The sequence below is a fragment of the Cydia splendana genome, chromosome 20 (assembly GCF_910591565.1).
Source record: "Cydia splendana chromosome 20, ilCydSple1.2, whole genome shotgun sequence".
NCBI lineage: Eukaryota > Metazoa > Arthropoda > Insecta > Lepidoptera > Tortricidae > Cydia > Cydia splendana.
This window is the reverse complement of record NC_085979.1, coordinates 3,113,905-3,139,494: the sequence shown is the minus strand read 5'-3', so window position 1 is coordinate 3,139,494 and position 25,590 is coordinate 3,113,905. Positions and strand designations below refer to the sequence as shown.

The 25,590-nt window shown below is 41.6% G+C and overlaps 3 protein-coding genes across 3 annotated transcripts in view; 1 reads left to right on the top strand and 2 right to left on the bottom strand.

The window, feature by feature from the left end:
- Nucleotides 1-318: 318 nt before the first annotated feature.
- On the top strand, nucleotides 319-9,305 carry LOC134800781 (large ribosomal subunit protein mL39). The gene is made up of 8 exons (XM_063773333.1): nucleotides 319-477; nucleotides 553-732; nucleotides 1,566-1,666; nucleotides 2,326-2,467; nucleotides 4,314-4,529; nucleotides 5,465-5,578; nucleotides 6,949-7,058; nucleotides 9,225-9,305. Exons 1-8 carry the CDS (start codon nucleotides 405-407, stop codon nucleotides 9,288-9,290), a joined length of 1,002 nt encoding a protein of 333 aa, XP_063629403.1. The 5' UTR covers nucleotides 319-404; the 3' UTR covers nucleotides 9,291-9,305.
- The window catches only part of LOC134800771 (phospholipase A1-like), a 619,586-nt gene continuing 598,059 nt past the window's right edge, over nucleotides 4,064-25,590 (bottom strand). The window contains exon 7 of the mRNA XM_063773319.1: nucleotides 4,064-4,148. The gene's annotated coding sequence lies outside the window, so the exon portion shown is untranslated. The remainder of the gene's footprint in view (nucleotides 4,149-25,590) is intronic.
- LOC134800715 (gastrulation defective protein 1 homolog) lies at nucleotides 9,937-24,700 on the bottom strand. The gene is made up of 6 exons (XM_063773229.1): nucleotides 24,159-24,700; nucleotides 22,001-22,228; nucleotides 21,485-21,596; nucleotides 20,196-20,391; nucleotides 19,256-19,452; nucleotides 9,937-10,890 (listed from the first exon to the last, which is right to left on the bottom strand). Exons 1-6 carry the CDS (start codon nucleotides 24,435-24,437, stop codon nucleotides 9,965-9,967), a joined length of 1,938 nt encoding a protein of 645 aa, XP_063629299.1. The 5' UTR covers nucleotides 24,438-24,700; the 3' UTR covers nucleotides 9,937-9,964.

Sequence of the window (25,590 nt, the reverse complement as noted above, 5' to 3'; positions counted from 1 at the left end):
GAGCCGTCCTACCGTTTAGCCGTTTGTAGGACGGCTCGTAGTCCGCAACCCCCATACACAATCCTACCCAACGAGGCGTAGTTTGGGCTGTAGGCCCTTGGATCCAACAGACAGAAGAACGGTGGCAATACATTCCATTTTGAATCGATTAGACTTTCTACGACTGGTGCTCGATTCGAGGACGGAAATTGCGATATTTACCGGTTTTGACACCACTACTAATGTCAGAATCTCTGTTTGAGTCGAGTGAAAAGCCGCTCTTGCTTACACAATACACAATTCAATTTCTAAAACTCAAACTTGAACTGTCTCAAACGTCATTAAAAAGATAACCTAAAAATATAACCTTAAAACATTATAACTTCTTCATTATCTTTATTTATAAATACATTGAAAGCATAAAAATGAAACGCCACTTGACGAATTTATCGCGAAATATACTACAAAATAAATGCAGTAACACATTTTCACTATCAAGTAAGTAGAGTACCGTAAATTTCTCATAGAACTTGAAAAAAAAGCTTGTTATGTTTACCTCCCTCATATTTTCAGGATATTTAAGTACACAAGAGGCGATAGAGCGTCGTCATCACCTCTTCTCGCTGGAAAAGAAGCGTCAGTTGGAGAATGTGGGCCGCATTGAGAAGATTGAAGTCAATTACAAGGGTGTTCCCAAAGATTGCACTCTGATTATGAATAAAGACATTTCGACTCCTCATGATTGTGCCAAACGTAAGTATTTTGTTACAATAGGCTAGATGACTAATTTCTATTTATGGTATCAATCGATCAGGTTTGTGTACAAGCTTTTATAGCTGACTGTAGCTGAAGCTGAAGCGGGCTAGGCGTTCAAAATGATCTTGACACGACTTTATTGTTAAGAGAATAAGAGTGTGTCATGGTCATTTTGAACACCTCGCCCGCTTAGCAACTTCTGCTGCTGACTGTACCTTTCTTTCAACAGACAACTAATACTCATCAAGACAATTCTAAAAACCCCAAACACAATTAGGTTGCGTTGTTTTATCACAGAGTTCCTATGGCCACCTCCTGTCTAGGGAATGCAAATCGGTTATTTTCGGTTATTTTTTGTATGGAAATAATCGGTTATTAACCGAAACCGCGGTTATTTCCATACAAAAAATAACCGATTTGCATTCCCTACTCCTGTCTCCATCATCTGATCAGCTCCATGGTACCATAATATTGCATTGTCACCCAACTTCTATAATATATATATATATATATATATATATATATATATATATATATATATATATATAGTCCTCCTCATCCTTTTCGATGACGGCAACCCCAAACAAACATTATGGCCATTGTCTAGTGTGAGCCCTTATGCACATATGCAAATTTTCAGTTTCATCGGAAACTGAGAAATGGGTCCAATTTAACTTGCAAGATTTGACCCGTACAAACATACATAGTTACATAAGTACATACAATGCAGGTTTAGTAAATCTTGTAAAAAGATGACTGATGTTATTTGTGTGTGACATTTTTGTGTAACTTGTTTTTATATTTATAGTATAAGTATGGATTTGTTGCAGATCTCAGTGAGTGGCACGCAGAAAGCAGCGCACTGGCACTCATCGATGGAGCTGTACACTGGGACATGCACAGACCTCTGACAGAGAACTGCACACTTGAAGTAAGTTCTTTTAAATAAATATATATTAGACTTTATTGTCACTAACACTTAGTTTTTAATCTTTTTTTACTAACCATTATTAATACTAAATCTATCTATATAAAATAGTAATAATAATAGCATATTATGTAAACTAAATGTAATATTTATTGGAATAAATGGCTCTACTACTACTACGGCTCACTGTTGTCTCTTAAATAAATGAATTCAATTATTACACAAATTGACTAAGGCCCAGAGTAGTTGTGGGTACAGCAATGTATATAAAAACGAAACTGTTAGTTTAACTGTATATAAATGCTTAAACACATAGAAAACACCCTTGACTCAGTACGGGAAGTACCCTATTAATTTTGATTCCCTTGAGAGAGTCGAAATTTACGTTTTCTGCGGCATAAACGGCCATATCTTTTTTTAACGTTAACTTAGAAATTTGATTTTTTCACAGCTTCTATGAACTGTAGGCCTAAGTAAACGGTTTTAATTTCAACTCGATTCCACGCGTTCCCGAGATAAGGGTCTTGACAGACAGACGGACGGAAAGTGATCCTATAAAGGTTCCGTTTTTTACCTTTTTGAGATACGGAACCCTAAAAATGTTAATAAATGTGCGGAAACTTGTCGCATTTGTCCGGTTTTCTTCAAGTTTCTCTTCTCAGTTCCAGATGTACAACAGCGCAGAGCCACAGCAAGTCAACAAGGCGTTTTGGCGCAGCTGTTCTTTCCTGCTAGGGGCTGTGGTCACGCGCGCCTTCAAGGACAAGGTTGAGGTCAATTTGCACAGCTTCCCGGGACCCGACAGTGAGTATACAATACAAGGTATTCTGTAGACTTATATCGACCGGGATATAGACCGTGATTACCTTTTGTATTGTTTTCGAGCTCCCGATATTTCGAAGCAGTTACATGCATCTGGTTCACGGGTAACTGATGATAGCGGGTGGGTGTCAAAGTTGTGTAGACCGCGCTCGGTCTACCCTCATTCATATCCCGGTCGATATAAGTCTAGTGAAACTAACGCGAATCATTCTAAACTGTTACAAGATATTCTTGCCCCGTAATAGACAACATATCCATCGCTAACGCTCCGTAGCGAACGAAACGCAACAGTCACTGTCACTAATATTTAAGAGTGATGAGACAAAGCGATTTCATGGCGAAGCGCAAGCGATTGTCACCTTGGCTAGGTCGCCTGTTCATTCCTGCTAGGGGCTGTGGTCACGCGCTCCTTCAAGGACAAGGTTCGGTCGATTTGATCCTGATTTGATCAGAAATGAAATTGGCGTCAATCTCCAATTTTCGATTTATGGTGATATTAGAGCCCTCTAAATTGAAAAAATGCCCCAGAACGAAAATACTGGCCTCACAAATTGGTATTCTTGCGTCCGTGCCTCATTTTATCGGTAATATCGGTCATTATCGGCGGTTGAATTCGGCGTCCTGATCGGGCAATTTAATCAGATTGGCGAAAAATCGTGTAGTTTGGATAGCCTTAGGGGCTGTCCTGTCCATAAATTACGTCATCGATTTTTGACGATTTTTGACCCCCCCCCCCCTATAATCATCCAAAAATCATGCTTCAAATGACCCCATTTCCTCCTACTTCATGCTACCGTCATCCGATGTCCAGACCCCCCCCCCCCCACCCCAAATTTGAAATGACGTAATTTATGAATAGCCCCTTACGAGCGCCAACGTTGCGTCGAGCAGCCATAGAGATGACTAGACGACGCTCGGGAGACACTGGTGTGGGGTGGCTATTACTGCGACCATTCCTGATCTATTTGTGATTGTGATGAATCTCAGTCAAGGTCATTTTGTCAAGCGCAATGTATGAATGGCCTTGATTTGCCGTTCGCCGCGCCGCCGGTCGCGTGCGTCCGCGGCCTTAGGATCGAAAGAGTTCGTGATTCTGTATACAGCCTTGCAAAAAAGAGTAGAAATTAAAAAGTGGCAACACTGTAGTGTCGTCCCTTTCAAATCAATTTATATAAGAGAACGGGACGACACTACAGCTGTAGATGGCACAGATAAATTCAGGCACACCATGAAATTCCTAGGCATATCGTGAAATGGGAAAATCATTGTCTCATTCCCTGAGTCGACGGCTCCTATTTCTGGACAGGACCATCGAACAGCTGAAGCAACCTATAAGTCCGACAAGAAATAGTAGAAAATTATTGAGGGCGCCACTTCCTACGTAACTGCACAGAATAATTAATAGTACTACCGTACAGAAAGGAAACTTCCTACAAAAACGAAGTTTGACAGCGGTTCAGGGTCGAATCATGCTGTCCCTTTCTAATATATGGCACTATCCCTTTCGGCTATTTAGGGTTGTCAAAAATAAAGTGATTATCTTATCTGTGGTCGTGCACGCAAAAGGAAGTCAAGTGGGCCCAACCCTAATAATTGCTCGGAGCAATGCTGAGCAGAGCGGAGCCGAGTTTGACCGAAGTCATGAGTTTCGCACCCCTGGTAACTGTCACATTTTTGACGTAAACACGTTAACATGGCAACATTTTAGTATGGTTTTTTTTTAGTTCCATTTTATTTAAGCTCTACTATTTTATGTCGCACTATGATGAATCTATCCTTAAAATGGTTCCCATGAATTTGTAAAAAAATTATACAATCTTTTTTCCAGTCCGCTCGGGTTCGTTCATATACGACGTGGCCCTCTCCCTCCCCTCTTGGCGGCCCACCCCCCAAGAGCTCCACACGTTAACGGCGGAATACGTGTCGTTCTGTCGTCGCGGAGATCCTATAGAGAGGCTGGAGGTGTCCGAGGATCTGGCGCTGGAGATGTTCGTGGAAAACGAGTACAAGGTCAAGCAGATACCCAGCATTGCCAAGGCTAATGGTTAGTTCTAAAAGCGAAAAATATTGTTTTTAGTTTTTAGGGTTCCGTACCCATAGGTTAAAAGCGGGACCCTATTACCAGTACCGTATTTACCATAAGGGCACACGGGGCCCGTGTCCAGGGCCCCCATCCTCATGGGGCCCCGAAGGACAGACAGTAACAGTATATATTTGATTACCTATAATAAATAGAAGATCATAGTAGAAAAAATTTAGTTTAATTCGCTTTCTTTACTTTCCGAAAGGGCCCCAGCATAGTTTAAGACTTAGAGAACATAACCAAACGGAGTGGTAATTAACAGGCGTTCCCCTCTGTCGAAAATAGGCGGCCAATGGTCAACCACATGTATGGACTGACGTTTATCTGACATAGCTATGTTTACGTTACGTATACATTTGATGTGCCCCTCCCCCGCAAAAAACGGCAGACTATTTTGTACCGAGAATTATAGACATGGCGTCTCCGTTGGTTATATCCTCTGAGGTTTAAGACGGCCCTGCCTATTACTAAGACTCCGCTGTCCGTCTGTCTATCTGTCAGCAGGCTTTATCTCATGAACCGTAATAGCTAGGCAGATGAAATTATCACTGCCACGTTCTGCCGCCAGAGTGCAGCACTAAGCTAGCTAGTAAACCATAGAGTAACTTATACATACTGTGTCTTAAACTGTTTTTTTGACAAGTTTTCACAGACTATAAAATATGACATTGATGCATCAAGGCGGTTTGTTAACAAGCGCCTACCGGGAAACGCGAAAATTTAGTTATCTGCCTCTTTATCGCTCGAATATGCAAGAGTGATAGAGAGGTTAGATAACTAAAATTTCGATTTTCTTGTTTCGCGGTAGACCCCCAGATTGTGATGGATTGTGGTAGTGGGCGCACCTACGCAGAGTTTCGCGTAATTATATTAAGAACCCATTATTTTGTTAACAGGCAAGGTGACGTTATACAGAGTGGAAAAGCACGTTGACATCTCGAAGGGGCCGCTCATAAATCACGCGGCGCAGGTCGGCCGTGTCGCCGTGACTGCCGTACATAGACTAGAGAGTGAGATATTTTTTTTATTATAAAGGAGAAAATATTCACCGCTTCGGGCTAGAAATCGAACTTGTGATCTTAACACCAGCCCGACGACCAACTGAGCTACCGAAGCTTACCAGAAGCAGTGGGGAGACTCCTGACTTCGGTCGAACTCGGCTCCGTTCGGCTCAGCATTGCTCCGAGCAATTATTAGGGTGCCAACCACTTGACTTCCTTTTGCGTGCACGAGCACAGATAAGATAATCACTCGAATTTTGACAACCCTAAATAGCCGAAAGGGATAGTGCCATATATTAGAAAGGGACAGCATGATGCGACCCTGAACCGCTGTCAAACTTCGGGTTTGTAGGAAGTGTCCTTTCTGTACGGTAGTACTATTATTTCTTCTGTACCAGAAGCGTGCGAAACTTCTCATTTCTTTTTTGTTTACATGCCTTAGGGAGACGCATTGCGACATCTACCGTTAGAATGTAGTATATGAACGGCACCGGAGTCCCAAGTTATATTCATAATTCTGTAAGCTATCGCCTCACCTCGTCCGTGTAACTCCACTCATTACACGGGTCCGTTATACAGGGTTTAAAAAATAACTGAGTTCCCGTTACCAGGGAGGTTTTGGGATTATACTGAGCAACCTTTACTATGGGACCAACCCCGAAATCGCGAAAAAAAATTGCCTGGTTCATACATTTTGGCTGGTCCATTTTCTATGGGAGGTTAAAATTTTTTTTTCGTGATTTCGGGGTTGGGACCATAGTAAAACTTGCTCAGTATAATCCCAAAACCTACCTGGCAACGGGAATGCAGTTATTTTTTAGCCACTGTGTATATGTATATCATATCATATTGTTATAGAAATAAATATATGAATGAAATTAAATGTCTATAGTCTGTATGTTTAGGTAGTTAAATAAAAGTAAACAAACAATTTTTGTACATTTTCGGGTAGTTAGAACATTTAACCAACCAAATACAAAACCGCCTGGATCACTGGGCGACCTGACTTTAACCTACATTATTTGATCATGTAATGTTTTCATCTACCCTCGACATCTACTTTACATCTACATCTGCCATCGACAATAGGTCCCTTGGGGCTGTTCATAAATTACGTCATCTATTTTTGACGATTTTTCAACATCGACAAACATCGACATCGACAAACATCGACATCGACAAACATCGACATCGACAAACATCGACATCGACAAACATCCAAAAATCATGCTTCGAATGACCCCGTTTCCTCATACGTCATGCTACCATCATCCGATGTCCAGACCCCCCTTCCCAATTCTAAATGACGTAATAGAATAGCCCCCTTTTCATAGATAATCTCAAGGATACAGAGTATAACTGTCCCCGGTCTGGTCCAGGTCCGAGCGACTCGCCGCAGCTGTACCGGTTCCAGGGCGTGGCGCTGCCCGCTGGGGTCATATTGAACCACTTCGCTTTCAGGGTTCTCACTGAACGCGCTAAGAAATTGGTAAGATTTTGCAGTTAAAAATTGTGTATATAAGCCGATTGTAATGAAAATGAAATGAAATTGTTTTATTCCAGAAAACTTTTTTTTTGTAATGTAGGTCATGAAATTACTAAGCATATCACGAAATGCTACCCTCACGGTAGGTGTGCCTAAGAGTTTCCAAGGCATCACGATGTGCCTTATATTCAGAGATCGGACAATTTATCGCAAAAATAAATATGGTATGGAACATGATACAATTTTTATAACAATTTTAAACTGCAGTTTTTGAGTATAATCTGGAAATTTTATAAAGATACTGTGTACATAATATGAGTTTAATAAATCTTGTCCTATTTTGAGATATAAATGATTTTTGATAGTTTTGCGATGACTTGTCCGATCACTGCTTATAATTCATGAATTATACCGCAGCCGCAGATAGGTGATATATATCATATGGGTTAGGTATAGGGCTTGCAATATCGGATGGTTTCCAATTCCGGAACTGATTTTCGATATTGGATTCCAATTCCGGAATTCCGGAACTGGTTCCGGAATTAGGGTTTATCATATTTAAATTCGATTTCTTAGTAAAAAACAACAAAAAAATGTGAAATTCTCATACTTTACGTTTATTAAAGTTAGTATTGTTTAAGAGAAATTTAGGAAACCGGACTAATCCCAATAAGGCCTAGTTTCCCCTCTGGGTTGGAAGGTCGGATGGCAGTCGCTTTCGTAAAAACTAGTGCCTACGTCAAATCATGGGATTAGTTGTCAAGCGGACCCCAGGCTCCCATGAGCCGTGGCAAAAATGTCGGGATAACGCGAGGAAGAAGAAGATTGTTTAAGAGAAATTCATTTGAAGTAGGTATGTTTTTTTACCAACCATTTTACCACCTTATTAAAATGGTTACTTTTATTCACTTAATGATACGGGGTATTTATTTGGGGAAACTATAGTTGCTAGCAAACCATTCTATGCATTATTTTATAAAATAGTTAAATATAATAGCTTCCTACTCTTCCTATAACCTGTTGTAAGAAGTTGAAGATCTAAGTTTGGCTTTTTCCTTCCTAGTTCCTAATTATGATTCAGAATATCATATATTATGTGCTTCTACAGGATTCGAAATTGTTAATAGAGAAAACCTCTTTTTCTCTGAATTCAAGATAAAAAGTCCAAATATTATTAAATTTAAATTCTACAAATTCGCTTATGTAGGATTCAGACTATTCTAAGCAAGTAAATCGCTCTGCTTTATTGTTTTTTTTATTATGAGCCCATATTGTCCCACTGCTTTAGCAAACGGAAAAGTAAAATATACCTATACTATAGCTCACTGAATGACTAAGAAGCACTAATAATAACGACAAAAAACACCCGTACAGTGTAGTTTCTTAACAATTTTTAATAATAAAGGTATTAAAACCTACAAAAAGTACTTAAATCCAATTCCGGAATTTTCGATATTGAGTGGTATCAATTCCGGAATTGTAATATCGGAAAATTTGACCGAGATTCCGGAATTTCGAAACTCCGGAATTCCGGAATGCAAGCCCTAGTTAGGTATATTATATAATTATGACGACCGGTCTGGCCTAGTGGGTAGTGACCCTGCCTGTGAAGCCGATGGTCCTGGGTTCGAATCCCAGTAAGGGCATTTATTTGTGTGATGACATAGATATTTGTTCCTGAGTCATGGTTGTTTTCTATGTATTTAAGTATTTATATATTATATATATCGTTGTCTGAGTACCCACAACACAAGCCTTCTTGAGCTTACTGTGGGACTTAGTCAATCTGTGTAAGAATGTCCTATAATATTTATTTATTTATCTGTATGTGTTCGCTAAAGTTTAGTGCTATAGCTGGTCAAACCAATTTGTCAGTAAATAGGAACAAAAAAACTATACTCATCCTTTTCTTTTGGGTGCCAGTTCTAGTGTAAGACAAAGATAGTATGATTCTCTCTATCTATGTTTGAAATTAGACAGTCCTTTGACACACTATAGTTGTCGTCCTTTAACCCTTTACCAGGCTGACATTTCACAAATGACAATCGAATGTCAGTCTTACTCATCGAAAATAGAACACATGTTTGAAGTGCCGTGTGTAAATATAGCCCTTAGCCTGGTAAAGGGTTAAATGTCTCACGTAAACTATGAACGTTCTCTTGATTCCAGAATCCGGCGCGCTCCCCGCTCGGGCGCTGGGAGGACGCTCGCGAGCCCGTCGCGGCCCAAGCTTAGGAATATTATTAGTTATTATATTGTAGGTATTAATACATAGATTCGTTATAAGAAATTATAGAAAATACACGCTAAAAATTTACCATGTTTTATTTTCTTTACACTCCTATAAAAATTACGAACTTGGATAGAGTTAGATCAAGAAAAGTCTGCAACGATTTTGATAGCATACGCAGACACAGAATAGATAATAGTACTAGGTACAGAAGACTCACTCTCTAACAAAACGCGTCTGTTACGATCAAGACAGATATGGCCGCTAGGTGGCGACAGCGCCACGCGCGGCTTAATATTATGGCTAGCCACCAAAATTGGTGTGGAACGGATGTACTTTTAGCTACCTGTTTAGCAAAGCGACGAAATCGCGGAGTGAGCCACGCCTAACGCAGTGCATGTGTTATTTAGCTATACACATTTTTACTTTCTTAACAGTTTTATAAGTCATAATTTCATAGAAGTTTGACGTTTAAAATAACACTTGCACTGTGTAATATGCTATCAAAATCGTTGCAGACTTTTCTTGGTCTAACTCTATACGTGCATAGCGCTATCATGCACACACGCGCATCAGAGTGATCCATGTCATACTTAAAACTTCGAAAATAGGTGGTCTAATCTTGTGAATAAAACTAAAAAAAAAATTAAATTTTATGTACTTTATTTCCTAAATAAAATTACGATTTCGATTTCTTCGGATCCGAAGGTCCATCTTCATCTCCATTCTGAAAGATCGGTTTTGGCTGAGTTTTTTTATAAGCCGGAGCGACCCAGAACGGATTCTCCTCTGCATCCTTAGCGTACTTCAAAATGGCTTCCCTCGGATCCTGGTCATCATCTACACGTTTACTTAAACCCAGATTCCTGATCACAAATGAACTTAGAGTACTACCAGAGGCAGCCACTCTACCGCCCTGCCCGGAGGTGATTGGTAAGTCAGGCCGATGGGATTTCACCGGATCTAACCGTTCTTTTTCCATCTTCTTCTTGCTAGTTCTTAGCTTCTCTTGTCTGAACAGGGGTAAAGCGTGAGGAGTGATTATCTGTTGAGAGCTTACTACTTCTACGGAGTGTTTCTTTCTATGTGTTTTCACTATACATAGCTTCGCCCCTCTTAAGCTTCGCTTCTGATCGTAATAACATTTGACAACTCCGTTGCCGCAACTGACAAATATCTGGTTCAACTTCGCATGCCAGATACCTTTAATAACATGTGATTTTGATACTCCGATCTCAGTAACCTTTTCAAAAGTCTTAGTATTATAAAATATAAGTCGACCGACATCTTGGTTTCTTTGTAGAGACTCTCCGGTGAATACCATAGCATCGTCCGGACTGAAACAGCAATCAGTTTGTTCGTACCTTGAATATAGATTGTCAAAGACATGTAGCGGTTTCTTGAAGTTCCTTAAATCCCATAGTTTGAGTGTTTCATCGTTGCTTCTGCTAGCGAGGTAGGAGCCTAGATACGAGTAAGCTATGCTCGAGATTTCGGTCTGTTTTTGATGAGCGTCTCTGAGTAAAACTGATGTGTTGACGAAGTTTTTTCTGTGATCCCACATTTGTATGGAGCCGTCGTAGCAGCCAGCGGCGACGGTGTTACCTGTTCAAGAGTTTTAAATTAGGATATCTTTGTAAAATATCAAAAATCATAACGTTTCTTCAACTATCATGAAACCTACAAATAAAATTACTTTAGAATATCAAAGAATAGGGAATATTTCGCAAAACTCTGCGTAGAGGGCGTCACTACCACTATCCATCACAATCTGGGGGTCTACCGCGAAACAAGAAAATCGTAATTTCGTTATCTAACCTCTCTATCACTCTTGCATATTCGAGCGATAAACAGGTAGATAACTAAATTCCGATATTCGCGTTTCCCGGTAGGCCCTTATTAGCAAACCGCCTTGATGCACCAATGCCATATTTTATTGTCTGTAAAAACTTGTCAAAAAACAATTTAAGGCACAGTATGTATAAGTTGTGTTTTCTTACTCTATCTTCGAGCAACACGGAAGGGAGGCGGCATTCGCACTATTTCCCCTCTGCCGAGGTACAAGATTAGCGCGTCAATCTAATCTAGCGCGGGTAATAAAACTAGTTGCACTTGGATTTTTCACTAGACCGAGTCCAGACGCGCGCGTGAACACTGCTGCACAAAAATGCCTGTTTGCTCGGTTTTTTGTTGTAAAAAGAGGTCGGGGACATCAAATTTACAAAAAGAAAGTGTTACATTTCACATGTAATATTTTTTTTACATATCATACGTTTAATTACATTCAAACACAATTATTATATTTTAGTCTCATGTAATTGTTGGATTTATCGATTTTGCTCGCTCAGTACAAATTGCGGATCGGTCGAGCGACAAATCCGACTTCTCATCTCTCAGAATACAATAACATACTTCAACGAAAATGTGTTAGTGTGGGTGTTGTGACACTTGTCACTCGTCCGTACACAAAAAGAGATCGAGGTTTGCAAGATTTGTCTTTGACGTGTGTCATTTTCTATGTATTTGTGTCGTCATTACAGATTGGATTTTGTATGTAAGTGTGTGAGAAGTGCGACTGTGTGCACCTTTCCCCCCGCGAAAAATGGCAGAAAGATTTGTACGGTGAGATATCGCTTGGGCCCCTCCCTTCCGATGTGTCGGAATTCGGTGTTGCTCGAAGTACTCTATGGTTTACTAGCTTAGTGTGGCACTCTGGCGGTAGAACATTGCAGTAATACACCCTATTAGTGAATAAATGATTGTTTTATTACATATACATTATTACAATAAGTACACATAAATCTACTAAAACTAAAGATACAATATACAATATTAAAACTAAAGTTAAAACTAGAAATAAAATAAAAATACAAACTATAAAAGGTTAGTTATTTGTTTTACAAGGGGGCAAAGTTATTCAAAAATTGACATATTTGCAAAGCGGACATTTGACAAAATGGAGAATATAGGGTATTTTCCTACTAGTCAAATCAGTTACTTTTTTAGAACTGTCAAAACGATTTGCTAATATGGAATTTATATGAAACATTACATCGCGACGTCACGGTCAACTCACCTACTTTTTATATTTCTATCCGATTTATCGATTTATTAAATAGAACTTGTGTTTAACAATAACTCCTATCTGTGTTTTTCTAATAATTATCTGGTGCTTTATTTCATGCATGGTGTCAAATAATTTATTTTAAATACAGTATAATACCTGTCGTAAATAGCTATTAGGGTTCATGTATGTGTTAAATTAGTCTTCACGTTTAGGTTTCTATTTTTACTTTTGTATATCATGTTTTACTTTGTGCTCGTATATTATGTCAAATGAATTGCGTGGAATGTTTTATATCTAGTTATAAGTCTAGGATTCATGCTCCTTTCATACGTGCTTAATATTGTACCTATTTATAAGTCTAGGATTCGTGCTCCTTTCATACGTGCTTATAATTAACGAGATTGGCAAAAATATACATTACTGACTCTGCATGATACACCCACTAGTTGAAAAAGGTACCAAACGGCCTTGTGTTTTACTATATAAGCCAGAGCCGTTTTGTGGCTTATTCAGAGATATCAGAGACATCAAGAGACATCAAGATACCTGCCTGAACACTCTCCAGTAAATAAACAAATATATGTGTTTTCATTTCACACAACACATATACCGGTAAATGGAGGTATAGCGGACTTCGAGACAACAGCGGCCAGCAGCGTTCCAGTTTGCTGAGATTCTACGCTTCTCCCAACGAACCCCCATCACGAAAAGTTACAGTCTACACTCCACAGTTTGGTCCTTCGAGCCGGATGAAGATAGAAAAACGTACGCGCTGAGTTTCAAGCGACATAGCTTAACTCAGACATCAAGATAGAAAAACGTACGCGCTGAGTTTCAAGCGACATTGCTTAACTCAGACAGCAAGAAAGAAACAAGTACGCGCTGAGTTTTAAGCGAACGTTGCTTGACTCAGACGGCAAGACAGAATAAAGGACGCGCTGAGCCTAGAAGTTCGCTTCGGTTTAGACCCAAACCCTATACCTTTCCGTAACCCATTTACCGGCTTGCCGGACGGACCGTGCAGCGTCGTAGGTTTACCTCCGCTCACGTGTCCTGGCAACTTTCGTTGCATGTGTCACATGGTTGATACCCACACACTGCTATCGAACGTTCTAGGCATAGCACTTTGCCATTGCGGGAGATTCAGTGCCACGAGGGATCCACGCTTAGGGCACTGACGTTGCGCACGGCAACGGTCAGTCATAGGCATAGGCAGGTCAAGTTAGGGACCCCCCGCGTGTGTTAAGTGAAGTGGTTCCAGCCAGAAAGATGTCCGAAAAGGAAGCAAGGAGCCTACGATCACGCACCAAGGGCCCGCCTGCGCCCGCACCGAACATGGACACCCCTACCCCCTCGTCTGGTAAGACTACGTCCAACGAGACTAATACGTGGAGCAAGGGCACCAGTGGCAACCCGAATGCTACCGGTGGAACCGAGTCGGTACACTCGGAGACGTTAGATACCACGGTAGTAAATCGTAGTAGGTCAGGTACGCTAGTGAATAAAGACGCCGATGCGCCGCCGTTGCCGCCGCGGGCGCCGTCTAATCGCGATTCACATAGGAGTCGCAAATCGGTTAGGGAACGCGATAATCAATTGGCCGTGCTAATGGCCGAGCTCGAGGTTCATAAAGCCCGTCTAGTCGTTGCTAAGACAGAGTCCGACACTGCACATTTACGGCTGCAGGTTGCGCAACTGAAGGCGCAGTCTGTCGGCAGCAGTGACGCGACCGTCGAAGAACGTACTAGAAGTTGGGTAGAACGACAAGCGAGGTTACAGCACGAGATCGCACAGGAAAACGTTAAAATCCCGCCGCCGAAACAGACCGCGCCACCGCCGCCGCGGGCAGTCGTCGATCGGACTAGCAAACCAACCCCGCGCATTTTAGAGGTACCGCACGGTACCTACGCGCCAATGTACCATAAACCGCCGGAATTACCTGCATTCGGCGGAGATGTCACCGAGTGGATATCATTTAGGGCAGAGTTCGAAGATACGTCGCCCATGTTTAGTGCCGTCAATAACGTCAGTCGGATTAGGCGCGCACTTAAGGGCGAAGCTCGGACGGCCGTAAAATCAATAATGTACACAGTTCAGGATCCGTACGAGATAATGGAAGCGCTGGAACGGCAGTTCGGCGACCCTGAGGAGATTGTTCTTACGGAAATTCATAACGTTAAACGCATGCCGCGTTTATCCGAAGACAATTCTAATATAACCTCATTCGCCGCGCATGTAGCGAATACCGTCGCCACCATTAGATCCTTGCGTCAAGAGAAATACTTGCACGCGCCTGAGCTCGTGAATAAAATCGTGGATAAATTAAATCTGATAGTGCGCTATGAATGGGTCAAATACAGGCAGTCTAACGTAGAATCACCCGGGTTAGTAGCAATTTCCGAGTTTCTTAACGAAATTAGCACTGCGGCCAAGCGCGTAAACCGACATAAGCCGTCTAACCGATCACGGAATGCAGTGAATGCGGTTTCCTCTGTGCACGAACCGAGAAGATCGAGCCAAGCTCTCTCTGGGTCTCGTGCCCCCGCGTTCTACCGTGATACGTCTAATAGATCGCGAAACGCGGTAAACGCTGTGCGCGAACCCAGTCGATTGAGCAACGCTCTCGCTAGGTCCGGCGCCCCCGCGTACTCTCGCGACGTTAGTTCGGATTCGGAGTCAGATTGCCACGAAACGTACACGCGTGATACGTCTAACGGGTCACGGAATGCAGTGAGCGCGGTTTCCTCTGCGCGCGAACCCAGAAGATCGAGCCAAGCTCTCTCTAGGTCTCGCGACCCTGCGTTCTACCGTGATACGTATGATAGATCGCGAAATGAACGAAACGCGGTTTCCTCTGTGCGCGAGCCCAGTCGATCGAGCCACGCTCTCGCTAGGTCCCGCGCCCCCGCGTCCCTTCGCGACTATAGTTCGGATTCGGAGTCAGATTCCCGCGAGTCATACACACGTGATACGGGAAATAGATCGCGTACTAATAAATCAACTATAGCTCAAGTAAAGCGCCGCGATGGTAATTTAAAAAAGCCAGCGTCAACCGGAGCTAAGCCCCAGCGGGAGATATCGTCTGTCTCTGTCTCGCGCGATGCGTGCGCCATATGTAAGAACGGCAAAGAACACAAAGTTAGCGAGTGTTCGAAATTTCTAGCCGCGACTATATCTGAGCGATGGGACTTGGTGAAGGGTACTAGATTGTGCTATAGATGTTTAGGCGCGAGTCACCGTGCGCGTTTTAAATGTAAATATGTCGCGTGTGGCATGAGTCAGTGCGAAGCCGGACATAATAAACTATTACACGGATTAAGCGCGGCCGCATCCGCGAACGGTAATAGTGTCCCGGCGGCACCTGCAGTACTCAATGTTAGGCTGCCGCAGACGTGTCTCAAAGTCATTCCTGAAGAGGTGTCGGAACCGTTAGGTACCGTCCAAACCCTCGCGCTATTTGACGAAGGCGCGGCAATGGCTTTGACGATACACGAAACTGCGGACAGCATCGCACCTGCGGTACAATTTGTTGGGCACGCAAAGCCTAATACCGCGGAAGACGAGGCCTTACAACTTGCGAAACGACATTCTGAGACAGAATCATTAGGCGTTTCGCAGAAGGTACCTCGGGCCGACCCCGGCCAACGTGCGCTAGATTTGTTAGAAGCCACCTGCGAGAAGATACCGGGGGAGCAAAGGTATCACTCGGGCTTACTGTGGCGATCAGATGACGAGAAACTCCCCGATAACCGAGCGCAAGCATTGCAACGGCCGTACAGTCTAGAACGAAAGCTAGACCACGATGCGAAACTTAAAGCCGAATACGCAAAGCATATGTTGCTTGACAAAGGTTACGCGGAGAAAATGGACTCGCCGCCGCCCCCCGAGGCACCCCGGACGTGGCCTCTGGCGCACTTCCCAACTTTTCAGCCGCAAAGCGGGAAAACGCGATTAGTTTGGGACACGGCAGCCACAGCTTACGGACGTTCGTTTAACAGCGCGCTGTTGGCTGGCCCCGACCTGTTAGAGTCTTTACAGATCGAAATAATTGAGCAAGATCGCGATACGTTACGTTTCGTTTGGTGGACAGGGATCGATTGGGACTCGCCTATACCCGTCTCACTCGCACCCGCGTGGCGATCGTTCATTATTAATAACGTACGATTAGTTCGCGCCACCGCTAGTATTCTGGTTGCCGCCGAGGTTTTCAAAGCCGCATTGTTCGCTAAGAAAACAGACATAGAGATAAATAAGGGGCATTTAGATTTAGCAGAGATATTACTAATCCGACGGAGTCAACATGCTGCATTTCCGGAGGAAATCAAGCTTCTGGAAACTGGGCGGCCACTCCTGAAGAAATCTCCGCTATACAAAATCGCTGTACAACTTGACAAAAACGGAATCATCGTACTAAATGCTAGAATCGATAAAAACACGCACATGCCTGTTTTACATGCGAAAGAAGATTTCGTCAAGTTATTAGTACAGCATTTTCATGCACTCTACAATCACGGCAACCACGCGACCGTCATCAACGAGTTGAAACAAAGGTACTACATTATCGGGCTGCGCGGTAGCATTCGCTATATAACGAATAAATGCCAATGGTGCAGAACCTATAGGGGAACGCCAATCAAAGTTCCCATAGGTGACTTGCCGCCAGAAAGGCTAAAAGCGAATCAGCCGCCGTTTACCGCTGCAGCCGTAGACCTGTTTGGCCCCATGCACATAACTATAGGCCGCCGCCGCGAGGAATGGTGGGGTGTACTATACACATGCCTCACGACTCGCGCTGTACATCTGGAGCTTGCCGCCTCACTTTCGGCATCCTCCATGATACTGTCGCTACGCCGAATGATAGCGCGACGCGGCACGCCTACAGTTCTCTATTCCGACAACGTCACCAACTTCCACGGCGCGGAAAGAGAACTGGCAGAGGCCAAAAACACGCTGCCCGACAGTCTCAAGCCCTTCTTGACCGAGCGAGCCATAAAATGGAAGAAAATTCCACCCGGCAACCCCTCCGCTGGCGGTGCCTGGGAACGGCTCGTGGGCAGCGTTAAAACCGCATTAAAAGTAGTACTGAAAGAAAGAGCACCCCACGAAGAAGTTCTAAATACTTTACTGCTAGAATCAGAGCACATAGTCAATTCCAGACCGCTGACACCAGTGAATCCAGATTTAGACATCGAAGCCCTGACGCCGAATCACTTTCTTATCGGTCGATCAAGTGCCATGTCGCCACTGGGTGTCTTCACAGACGCAACTATGTCACTCTCTTCGTGGAAAACAGCGCAAACGCTAGCCGACCAATTTTGGAGGCGCTGGCAGCGGGAATACCGACCCAGCCTCCTCCCCAGGCCCGGTGCTCATCAAAACGTGAGAAAACTGCATGAAGGTGACGTAGTCATCATTGCGGATAGCTCCATGCCACGAGGAACGTGGCCCAGAGGCGTAATCGCCCAGCTATTTCCTGGCCCAGATGGTCATGTGAGAGTGGCCATTGTTCGCACACGCGCAGGTGACGTCCGCCGCCCAGTTTCTAGACTTATCCCCATTTACTCCGCGCATGAAGACGGTGTTGACACACGTGGGGGAGACTGTCGTAAATAGCTATTAGGGTTCATGTATGTGTTAAATTAGTCTTCACGTTTAGGTTGCTATTTTTACTTTTGTATATCATGTTTTACTTTGTGCTCGTATATTATGTCAAATGAATTGCGTGGAATGTTTTATATCTAGTTATAAGTCTAGGATTCATGCTCCTTTCATACGTGCTTAATATTGTACCTATTTATAAGTCTAGGATTCGTGCTCCTTTGATACGTGCTTATAATTAACGAGATTGGCAAAAATATACATTACTGACTCTGCATGATACACCCACTAGTTGAAAAAGGTACCAAACGGCCTTGTGTTTTACTATATAAGCCAGAGCCGTTTTGTGGCTTATTCAGAGATATCAGAGACATCAAGAGACATCAAGATACCTGCCTGAACACTCTCCAGTAAATAAACAAATATATGTGTTTTCATTTCACACAACACATATACCGGTAAATGGAGGTATAGCGGACTTCGAGACAACAGCGGCCAGCAGCGTTCCAGTTTGCTGAGATTCTACGCTTCTCCCAACGAACCCCCATCACGAAAAGTTACAGTCTACACTCCACAATACCCTATTACGGCTTTTCAACTGACCACCAAAGACGTCGACAGTCGCGCGCCGTTACAGCCCAATATTAACCTTATGCATCCCGAAATATTCACGATGATGCACACGATAGGCGTGGTGTTCAAGAAGTTAAAAACCGATCAAGTGCGAGTCGGACTCGTGTTCCAAGGGTTCCTTACAAGACTCAATTTTTAAAAATGTTTTTTTTTTTTATGTGGAACGTGAATGAAATGTCTGTATAAAACCCGTAGGGGTCGGATCAAAAACTAAGTAATTAAGTCCGACTCACCCTTGACTGCACATTTCTAACCGGTTTTCCTGACATCTATAGGTAAAGAACTATTTTATGTATTTTTTTCAAAATTTTAGGCCCTGTAGTTTTGGAGATAAAGGTGGGGGAACGGTCGGGCAGACAGATAAACAGACAGACAGACGCACGAGTGATCTATAAGGGTTTCAGTTTTTTACTATCGAGGTACGGAACCCTAAAAAGTAAATATTTCGGGAAAGCGGACATAAATATTGAACACCACGCCTGTGTTCAAGAAGTTAAAAAAGTAAATATTTTGGAAAAGCAGACATTAGTGGTAAAGGTCGCGGGAGTCCGCCGGATGCGGGTGGCGCAGGACCGGTCATCGTGGCACTCTTTTGGGGAGGCCTATGTCCAGCAGTGGACGTCCTCTGGCCGATATGATGATGATAATGATGATGAGACATTAATAGATTACCGTCTCTCGAGAAAGCGCAGGCGGTGGGGTTAGTCTTGAGGCCGCCGCGCTGCCTCGGTTTGATGACCGCCCGGTGTTGTCTCGGCGCATCGGCGCGCCACAGACGCAGGGTGCCGTCCCCCGCGCACGTGAGGAACTCCTCGCGCACGTGCGGGTGCCAGCAGCCGCTGTTCAGGGCCGCCGTGTGGCCTTTGGTCCTGAAACCCATCGAAGGTGGGTATTTATATATTTTTCAGTCGTTTGTGAAGCTATTCTGAGGTTCTGTATCCATTGAATTACGTCACCGCCGAGGGTAAACGAGTGTGCAGGGTTTCCGTCGTATTTGCTAAGTGGGCAGTACTGAATGATGTGCTCGATGTCCCGCACGGGAGCCCCGCGATCGCACTTTGGAGACTCTTTGGTATTTATATATGGCAGACATTTTTGGAAAACGCATCATCGAGAGTGATATTTTCCGAATTTTTAAGCAGCGTTTAAGAAGATAATATTCTTTAGAAAACACATTTGACAAATGAAAATATTCTGATCATGATAAAACCGATCTGTCATATTGATTACAAAATCGGTACAATACAAAAGTATCATTTATAGGTAGTAGATTACCTAACCAATGAAACCGTCATTATAATATTTAATTAGGGACATAAAACATAAAACACCGCTTAAACATTTTTGAGAAGCAGACATTTTTGTAAAGCAAAGTAAAAAAACGGACAAGTGGGAATCAAACTCGCCCACCGAGGGTTCCGTATTTTTTAGTATTTGTTGTTACAGCGGCAATAGAAATAGATACATCATCTGTGAAAATTTCAACTGGCTAGCTATCACAGTTCATGAGATACAGCCTGGTGACAGACAGACAGACAGTGTAGTCTTTGTATTAGGGTCTCGTTTATATCCTTCGAGTACGGAACCCTAAAAATAATAAAAGAGATCTTACTTAGCCATATCAGCAATATACTGGTCTCCTTTAACACACTCAAGTATCTCAAATCCGTCTCGGTCCAAGACCTTGGCTTGAGCGGACCCGCTGACCACAAGTATGGAGTCTCCGGTGGCGGAGTACTGGAGCGCCCGGATCGGGTGAGACTCGCAGGGCTGCAGGGTGCGGAAGGAACGCATCGACGAGTCCATGCCTGTTAGAACATGGTATGGTAAATGAGCGTTTTCCAAAAAAAGTGTACATTTCATTCAAGTCTACAAAATATTGACTTCTTGGGCTCATTTTACTCAGAATCATTTGTACATTCACGCCTCATACATGAAAAAAAGTGTCCCAAAATTTTGTATGAAAAAATGATTTTTCCAGCACGTCACGTTCATACAAATAAAAAAAAAATTCATACAAGTATGTCACGATCTGGAAAGGAAATCTTTGGACACATTTTTTAATGTATGAGGTGTGAATGTACAAATGATTCTGAGTAAAATGAGCCCAAGAAGTCAATATTTTGCAGAAATGAATGAAATGTACACTTTTTTTGGAAAACGCTCAAATTACAACATTAAAGTGATTTATTACTAGAAAAATATGGTCGGTAATTACATATACAGTCAGCAGCAGAAATTGCTAAGCGGGCGAGGTGTTCAAAATTACCTAGACACGCTCTTATTCTCTTAACAATAAAGTCGCGTCATGATCATTTTGAACACCTAGGCCGCTTAGCAACTTCTGCAGCTGACTGTACAATGGAAAATTTTACGGTACATCTGGGGCCGATTGCATAACAAACTACAACTAATATTACAAGCGGAACTCCTTATTTAATAAGTGAAATTAGAAAAGGAGTTCCGCTTGTAATATTAGTTGTAGTTTGTTATGCAATCGGCCCCTGGTGCTGCATTACGACATCGGTGCTATAATAATCACATTACGTAACTACGTCGAAAATATAAAGGGCCATATGTACTGTAAAACGTTGTACGATACACGTGGGAATAGGTAATTGGCAACTCGTGTCGATTGAAAACTCTCCCTTCGGTCGTGTTTAAAATTCGCCACTGGTTGCGAATTGCCTATTTTTCGCACTTGTATCGTAAATCTAATACCTTTAAACGAGCAATTCTTGTTTATTTATAATGTATACCTATTTCGGGGATATCGGAAAAGGCTCTAACGATTTCGATGAAATTTGCTATATGGGGGTTTTCTCTCTTCTATCTGGGAGACTAACTTAACTATTATTGTGCAACGGTGCAAAAGTAAAATGTAATATTACGATGAAGTACCTGCAAAATCCCAGAAGGAGACTTCGTAGTCCACGGATCCTGTTGCCAAGCGGGCGCCAGACGGGTCCACAGCAAGAGCGACCACAGCTTTTGACCCATGAAGCATTTCCACCTGAAAAATTAATGTTTTCATATTGTTCTTGATAAGGTGTATTTTTGGGATTACCCAATTTCCGAAATTACCTGAATACACTTTACCTCATATCTTAATAATACTAAGCGCCACTTGCACCAACAGTTAACCCTGTGTCAAAGTGTACTGGTAACCATGGTAACTCCAGGTTTAACTGGTTAATTCCGGGTTAAATCGTGCAAGTGGCCCTAAAATCCCTAAATGTACTGTTATAAAATCACTGGAACCAATATTCAATTATTCATTTGGTTAATTGATTGTTCAATTTTGAGTTAACCCTTCAAGTGTCCACTTCCCAAAACGAATGTATAGTTTGGTCCAGTAAAGTTCTAAAGCCATACATATTTTACTGAAATGTAACCTGTCAATTAAACCGTTCAAACCTCATGACTATTAGGTATCCTCTTCTCCAAGCTCAGTTCCTCCTCATCCTCCGAACTGCTGAGCTCATCGTAACTGTCTTCTCCGTCTTTCTTACTCTTCTCCACCGGCGGGCTGATCTCACTGGCTGGCGGCGGTAGAGGGCCGATGATGTCTTCTTCTTCGTCAGGAGGCGTTTCCTCAGATTCTGCTGCTTTGGCTGCTTCCTCTTCTAGCTTCTTTTTGCTGACCTGAAAAAAGGGTTTAATAAACTATTTGGGGCATTATCTATGAAAAGGGACCTTGTTGTCGATGGCGCTTACGCCGCACAGCGTCGCGTGGGATTGTATTTATATCGGAGCATCGTTAATAATGGCGTAAGCGCCATTAACAATAAGGTCCCTTCTCATAGTAACGTCACATTTAATAAACAATATTTCTAACAGACAGGACTGGATGGATTTGTTTTTTACTTTTTAAATTCATAATATAATTTCTAGCCCACAACTGTCCCTTTCTTGTCCAGATAATTTGATTAGTGAAAATTAAAATTTAAAATGAAATGGAACTTTTTATAGGTCTCTGGGCAGCTAGGGGATATTGCATAGTTTGGGAATGTACCAACTACTTCATAAACTCTATATTATGAATTAAGAAACTGATGCATATATGTACTATGTATCTATTGTACTATTTCGGATCGGATAAGGGATCGGACAGGCTGGAAATCTGCAATCCGGAATCATGTGCTCCACTAGGAGGTCACGACCCTCAGCACTGAGGAGTAGGAAGCAAGGAGGGGGAGGTGTAACTATGTAGCATTAGTTTATGACTTGACAGCTGACAACAGTCTTGATGTGATTTATTTAACCCGTCGAACGCCCACCATACAACAAATTAATGCATAGCAATTTGACCCATATTGATTTGGAGTAACATATGTCTGATACTGAGTCGCTACGACCCAAATTGAGTTAGCATCACACGCGTGATGCTAGGGCGCTCAACCGGTTAATATAAATTTAATTTTAAGGCTGGGAGAGACTTTACTCCTTCTAATTTTATTAGTACACTGACATTGAGGTAATTTTACATCTCCAAATTTATTACAAAAGTATTACTATAGTTAGTTTTTTTAGCATTAGAAAGAAGGTAAGCAATCTTGACATGTCTTTTAATTGAAAAATGCTTTTTAAAAATCAGTAACTATAACTTATGAAAGCAGAAGAATATAAATGATCGTATTAGATTCATAATTGTTACATATTTGCCGTAACTTATTTTTAAAATGTGTTTTTCAATTAAAAGACACATCAAGATTGTTTACCTTATTTCTAATGCTAAAACTAAAACCGGGCAAGTGCGAGTCGGACTCGCGCACGAAGGGTTCCGTACCATAATAAAAAAATACGGAAAAAAAATGCAAAAAAAAAACGGTCACCCATCCAAGTACTGACCACGCCCGACGTTGCTTAACTTTGGTCAAAAATCACGTTTGTTGTATGGGAGCCCCATTTAAATCTTTATATTATTCTGTTTTTAGTATGTGTTGTTATAGCGGCAACAGAAATACATCATCTGTGAAAATTTCAACTGTCTAGCTATCATGGTTCGTGAGATACAGCCTGGTGACCGACAGACGGACGGACGGACGGACGGACGGACAGCGAAGTCTTAGTAATAGGGTCCCGTTTTACCTTTTGGGTACGGAACCCTAAAAACTAACTATAACCATAGAAACTATACTTCTCTGTTCTATTGCGATTATATGTATTATATCTTATACCTTGAGCAATTCTTGTGTATATTGAGCAATTGTATATATATATATATATATATATATTTTTTTATTTATTTATATATTTCGAGGATCTTGGAAATGGCTCGATGAAATTTGCTATACGGGGGTTTTCAGGGGCGAAAAGTAGATCTAGCTAGGTCTCATCTCTGGGAAAACTCGCATTTTTGAGTTTTAATATGTTTTCCGAGCAAAGCTTGGTCTCCCAGATATTTCTATACCTATTACGAATTAAGAAACTGATGCATATGTACTATGTATCTATTGTACTATTTCTATTTGTTTGTAGTAGCAGTAATGGTAGCTTAAACTTGTAATAAAAAGTATCTATGATAAAAAATACTTCCTGTATGTTAAATAAAAACACACAGATAAGTACTGACCTCTTGTGCAGTCTTCCTAGCCTGTTCCAACATCTCTTCCACATTGAAATTCTTAGCCTTCTTCCCGAAATTCTTAATCCCCATCACTTGCTGCACATGCTGACTCTCCAAATCATCCGTTATTTCGTCAATCTCCTTCTGCTCCTGTATCGGAGTGCGACCAAACGTTCCAAAACCTGAGGTTGATGTGTCTGGGTTGTCTTCTTCATTTTTAGCGTTTTCTGGTGCTTTGGCGATGTTGAAACTGATTTTACCGAATGATATGGGCTTTTTACTCATGTTGGTATGGTAATTAAAGAGGGTTTTGAGAGATAAAGCGAGTTTTTGCTAAAGTAAACAGATGAGATACCTAAGCACTAAAACGAATACATCAGGCTAGAATAATTTCATTGACACGGATTGAATTATATTTTTGCAATATATTACTAGCAACTAGCAATTGAACTAATAAATTAGATGGCTCAATGTTTTATAATTCCGGATATCAACAATTCGTTTCGTGAGATTTATCAAATTATCACCAAATAAAATTGGAATGGAAGCAATCAATCAATGAAACGCAGGTTTGCAAGTTGTCAAAATTGACAGTACTGACAGTAATAGTGATGAACATGACGCATCGTTACTTGTTACCGGATTTTGAAATCGATTTGTAATTTTATTAATGAAAACAAAATAAGAATTAAAATTAAAATTTATTTTATTTAGTTTACATGTAAACGTATTTATTTCGTTTTGAAAATATTGCATCGCAATAACATCTATGGAGAACGAAAATATATTTCTAAAAATAGAATCGAATGAATCGATAATCGATAGTAAGCGAAACAAATCATCGAGTTCGCATTCGCCAAATCGCCATTCGATGGCCATTCGTTTTGATTAATCGAAAATATTCTTGCGTAATTTGCTTAAATCTGCAAAATTGCAAATAAACTTGTGTTTAAGACTAATCAGTTGCTAACAAACTCCATTAAATATAAAAGGACTAGCAGAGGAAAGGTAATGAACAAATCTTTGTTAGTTTCACGTAGGTACCACTCTGGCATCGAAATAAATTTTACATCCACCGGCATTTTACTACGTACATAATAATCACTTTAGTTAATCTTCTCTTGTTGTAAATAAAGAAGAAATAGTTCATTTTGTATTGTAATATCATAATATGTCTATAAAGTTTCTTGAAGCATTCTCTACAATTTGATCTTATTGGAGTAGGCAGATACTAATCCATCTTGGGTAAGACTCATACTTATTAATTAAGCATTAAGAATTAATTTAAACGTAAACTCTGATAGTAGATTAATATTTTAATGAGCGTGTAGGAGCTTATTCATACATGTAGGTTCTGTAGTTTAACATTAAAATGTAATTGTTTCTCTATTATGTCCTTATTTTTTATAGCATAATGTTAGGTAGGTCTAAAAAAAGA

Coding starts and splice junctions, on each gene's coding strand:
- LOC134800781 (XM_063773333.1), top strand. CDS start 405: ATGAAACGCCACTTGACGAATTTATCGCGAAATATACTACAAAATAAA. Junction 733..1,565: donor TCCTCATGATTGTGCCAAAC/GTAAGTATTTTG, acceptor GATTTGTTGCAG/ATCTCAGTGAGTGGCACGCA. Junction 4,530..5,464: donor CAGCATTGCCAAGGCTAATG/GTTAGTTCTAAA, acceptor TTTTGTTAACAG/GCAAGGTGACGTTATACAGA.
- LOC134800715 (XM_063773229.1), bottom strand. CDS start 24,437: ATGAGTAAAAAGCCCATATCATTCGGTAAAATCAGTTTCAACATCGCC. Junction 22,229..24,158: donor CTAGGAAGACTGCACAAGAG/GTCAGTACTTAT, acceptor CCCTTTTTTCAG/GTCAGCAAAAAGAAGCTAGA. Junction 10,891..19,255: donor CTGCGCTTTCTCGAGAGACG/GTAATCTATTAA, acceptor ACTCTTGAACAG/GTAACACCGTCGCCGCTGGC.